The 4,118-nt window shown below is 38.0% G+C and overlaps 1 protein-coding gene across 2 annotated transcripts; it reads left to right on the top strand.

Annotated features, from left to right (window-relative positions):
* The first annotated feature begins 432 nt into the window (after positions 1-432).
* Positions 433-3,913, top strand: NEUROD6 (neuronal differentiation 6). Of its 2 annotated transcripts, none has more exons than XM_064703393.1 (2): positions 433-582; positions 2,005-3,913. In XM_064703393.1, the coding sequence occupies exon 2, from the start codon at positions 2,026-2,028 to the stop codon at positions 3,037-3,039; it is 1,014 nt and encodes a 337-aa protein (XP_064559463.1). In that variant the 5' UTR covers positions 433-582; positions 2,005-2,025; the 3' UTR covers positions 3,040-3,913. The 2 variants fall into 2 exon arrangements, with proteins under 2 accessions (XP_064559463.1, XP_064559462.1); XM_064703392.1 differs by having other exon boundaries at positions 439-582; positions 938-3,913.
* Positions 3,914-4,118: the final 205 nt, after the last annotated feature.

Here is a 4,118-nt window from a genome sequence, read left to right as displayed (position 1 = left end):
CATTGCTTCCCTATTACCGCCTTCCTTTCCTTGCCATTTCTTTTTTGTCCCTGGGTACCAGGTGCACTGGAGGGACTCAGATCAATACAAGACAACATTTCTCGTATAAACAATGCCATATTAACAGCCAGAGGGCAGCTGTACCTGTAGGCAGGGATAGCACCAAATGCTGGCACGTCTATCCATGCAGCTAGACTGCTAAAAAGAAGCAACCACAGTGGAAATGCACCTACTGTATGTGAAATGCTGGTGCAGAATTTTTTTCTTTTCTTTTTTTCTATCAGTCTAACCTTCTGTGTTGATACATGAATGCTGGTACCCACTTAGAGGGATGCCAGATGATCAGTGCAGAATGAAGGTCCCAGGAGAAAGGCTCACGTGGTTTTCTCTGCCCCGTGACGTCACTAGCAGATGGCATGGGTACCAGCTCTGGCAGTTGGCATCAATGTCACTTTTTAGAGATCAATGAGATAGTGCAGATATACACAGATCTAGACTCCAGCAGACGATGCGACATTCAGACTGAAAAGATTTGGAAGGCAAAAAATGAAAACTGATTGTTGAATGAAATAAAAAGCTAAGGTAATACAAATAAAGATATATTTCAATTGGTGTTGGGTGTGCATGCAAGTGTTTAAAGATACAGTATCATTGTCTTGTTTTTTGTGTATGCTATTTGCTGTCTAGTAACTCCTACCATTTTATTCTTCTGATGCAATTACAAACTTTCATTGCTTTTATGTAATACTGCAAATGTGTAGACAGTACTGATAGAGTTAGTCTTTGACTGGGGTTTTTGTTTAATTTTGTTCTGTTAAAAGTCCCTGCATTTACTTTGCTTGTCTCTTTGAAGTCCGTGGGATACAAGCTTTTGCTGTTCCCAAACTGCAAATGAAAGCAAAGTAATTGGGAAAAGGAAATTATTTTTCCTTTCCAGGCTGGATTCTGAGCACACGTGCAGGATTGCAGTCAGAATCTACAGACCGCTCCTGTCAGCTAAGAGCTGGAGGAAGACATCTGAGCCTCGCAGAACATAAACACTGCTATAGCGGGCAGGGAATTTTTCACCTCCCCCCCTTCCCCCCCAGTTGATGGGAAAGAAAAGAAAAAGGAGAAAAGAACAACAAAAAAAGCAAATAAGTTGATTCTAACAAAAAACAGATAATATCAAATAGAATTTTTGCTTGAAAAAGGGAGAAAAAAAGAGGTAGGGAGATTTTATTTCCTAACTCTAACCTGAATACGTTTAGGGTTAAATAATTCTGATTTTTGTCTTAATATGAAATAAGTATTATGTGATTTTAATACAAATAACTCGGAAAAAATGCTTTGTTTTGAATTATATTACTAGCTGAGTGATTTGGGGGGTATATTTAATTTTTTTTCCTTCTCAGCCACTGTAACTTACTAAAGTTTAATATCTTGATACATAAAGGAAGAAATGTGGAGAGCAAAACCCCACAATTTTGAAGTATAAGTCAAAAAGTAATTTTAAAATATTTACCATCAGGTAATAGAGATATGGCACTTTTTTTTGAATTTTAAAACTGCACTCCCTCTCCTCATTTTTCCACCCAGGGGAATTTGGATTAATGAAATTTTTGTAGTGCTTTGTCACGTATTGCATTTCTTTGAATTCCATGATGGTGAGAGTTTGAAAGATTTGTTTAAAAAAAAATGAGCAGGGAGCTAACTGTACATTTAAAATATGAATTTATTCCATACTTATTTGTGATAAATGTGGCTTTTTAGTTGCAGGGTCAAATGTTTCAAGTGATTTTAGAATTCTCAGCAGCTATTATTTTTTAAACATGGGCATTTGCAACTGCCATTGTATTAAAAAATATAGACTGAGCATTTATACACGCACACACATACACACATACACACTCTCTTTTTAGAAGAGCTTACACACAGACACAAATAAGGTGCATGAGGCTGTCTGTGTGAGTCGGAAAACTTTAAAAATGGAAATATTTAAACATTCTGCTGGCATTCTTTCAGGTAACTTAAGATTGTAGAACCATGTTAACACTACCATTTGATGAGTCTGTTGTAATGCCAGAATCCCAGATGTGTAGAAAGTTTCCCAGAGAAAGTGATGACCAAAAGCAAATGAAGAACACAGAAAGCTTTTCAAAGCAGATCATCCTCCGAGGAAAGAATATTAAAAGATCTCCTGGAGAAGAAACAGAAAAAGAGGAAGAGGAGGAAGAGAGAGAAGAGGAGGATGAGAATGGCCTGCCAAGGCGAAGGGGCCTTAGGAAAAAAAAGACAAGCAAGATAAGGATGGAAAGGATTAAATTCAGGCGTCAAGAAGCCAATGCTAGAGAGAGGAACCGTATGCACGGCCTTAACGATGCTCTGGACAATTTAAGGAAAGTTGTCCCTTGTTATTCTAAAACACAAAAACTGTCTAAAATAGAAACTTTAAGACTAGCTAAGAACTATATTTGGGCTCTTTCTGAAATACTGCGAATTGGGAAGAGACCTGACCTGCTCACCTTTGTCCAAAACTTGTGCAAGGGTCTGTCCCAGCCAACTACAAACTTGGTGGCAGGATGCCTGCAGCTGAATGCCAGAAGTTTCCTGATGGGGCAGGCAGGTGAAGGTGCCCATCATACCCGCACACCCTACTCCACCTTCTATCCTCCCTACCACAGCCCGGAGCTTGGCACCCCCCCAGGGCATGGGACTCTCGACAACTCTAAGTCCATGAAACCATACAATTACTGCAGCACTTACGAGTCCTTCTACGAAAGCACATCCCCTGAGTGCGCCAGCCCACAGTTTGAAGGCCCCTTAAGTCCTCCCCCGATTAACTATAATGGGATATTTTCCCTGAAGCAAGAGGAAAGCTTGGACTATGGCAAAAATTACAATTATGGCATGCATTACTGTGCAGTGCCACCCAGGGGTCCCCTTGGGCAGAGCTCGATGTTCAGGTTGCCTACAGAGAGCCACTTCCCTTATGACTTACATCTGCGCAGCCAGTCTCTCACCATGCAAGATGAATTGAATGCAGTTTTTCATAATTAATGAGGAAAATGAAAATAAACAGTGGTCATTCACCTCCCCATCTAATTAAGAGCAAGCAGATGCTTGGGCACTGCGTAATTGGCACAATTCTATTTAAAATGTTTACTAGTTCCTAAAGTGTGTTTCAACTATTGTGAAGATTTTCTATGTATTAATAAACCCTTTTTATTGTAAGTATTTTTTTCCTGTAATCACTGTGAGAATATGTTTCCTCCCAGAGGTTTTCTCCCTCCTTTTTAACTTTTTGTTTCCCTATTTATTTGATTTGTTGAGCAGTGTGTCTGAACAATATTACTGAAATAAAAGCGTACACACTGTGTGAAGTCAGTGTCTATTTTGATTGTATAGTAATTATACAAATGCATGTTATTGAAATCAGATTGATAAAAATTATGTATTTATAATTGGTAGAAAATATATATTATGTATTCAAGGAGAGCTGGATTAAAAATATTAAGAATTTTAAAGTAATTATCCAGAACTGAGATGGGCTTGCAATGTGCAGAGGTGAGGGGGCAGCAATATTGAAAGCTATGCAAAAAAAAAAAAAAAAGGCAAACAGGAAAGCGAAATAGTTTTTGGGTTGTTGGTTTTTGGTAAACTAAGGAAAAAAATTATTGTCATTGACATTATTCAGCCTGATTTTAGAGTGTTGCTGACAGGGGCCACATGATTATATTTAGAAGATGTTGTCAAAAATTTGCCTCAGTTATTTTGACCATATATAATAAGCACTTTTTATTTGTGTTATTATGACTTCAGATGTAAAGGTTTGTTACAAAAATGTATAACTGTGGTTTCTCACTACATACTTGACATGCAATTAAAGATAGATGTTTCCACTTTTAAAATACATCTATTAGCTGTGATACTATAGCTGTGTGTATTTTGTCTGGTATTTATTATTTCGCAGTATACAGCTGCCTTTGGTCTTGTCTACACACCTTTTTTCCCAGGACACTCATAATGCTTAAATCTGGGGTAGGAAGTCAAGAATCATCAGGGTGAACCTCATGCTATTTTCAGAAGGATGATGTGATGCAGTAGATTCAAAATACCACATAATTAGCTGTGTGTTA

The sequence above is a fragment of the Zonotrichia leucophrys genome, chromosome 2 (assembly GCF_028769735.1).
Source record: "Zonotrichia leucophrys gambelii isolate GWCS_2022_RI chromosome 2, RI_Zleu_2.0, whole genome shotgun sequence".
In the NCBI taxonomy this organism is placed as follows: Eukaryota; Metazoa; Chordata; class Aves; order Passeriformes; family Passerellidae; genus Zonotrichia; species Zonotrichia leucophrys.
Note: the sequence above shows the minus strand (reverse complement) of the source record. Positions and strands in the feature narration are given on the sequence as shown.

Excerpts from the sequence above, each read along its gene's own strand:
- NEUROD6 (XM_064703393.1), top strand. The coding sequence starts at position 2,026 with ATGTTAACACTACCATTTGATGAGTCTGTTGTAATGCCAGAATCCCAG.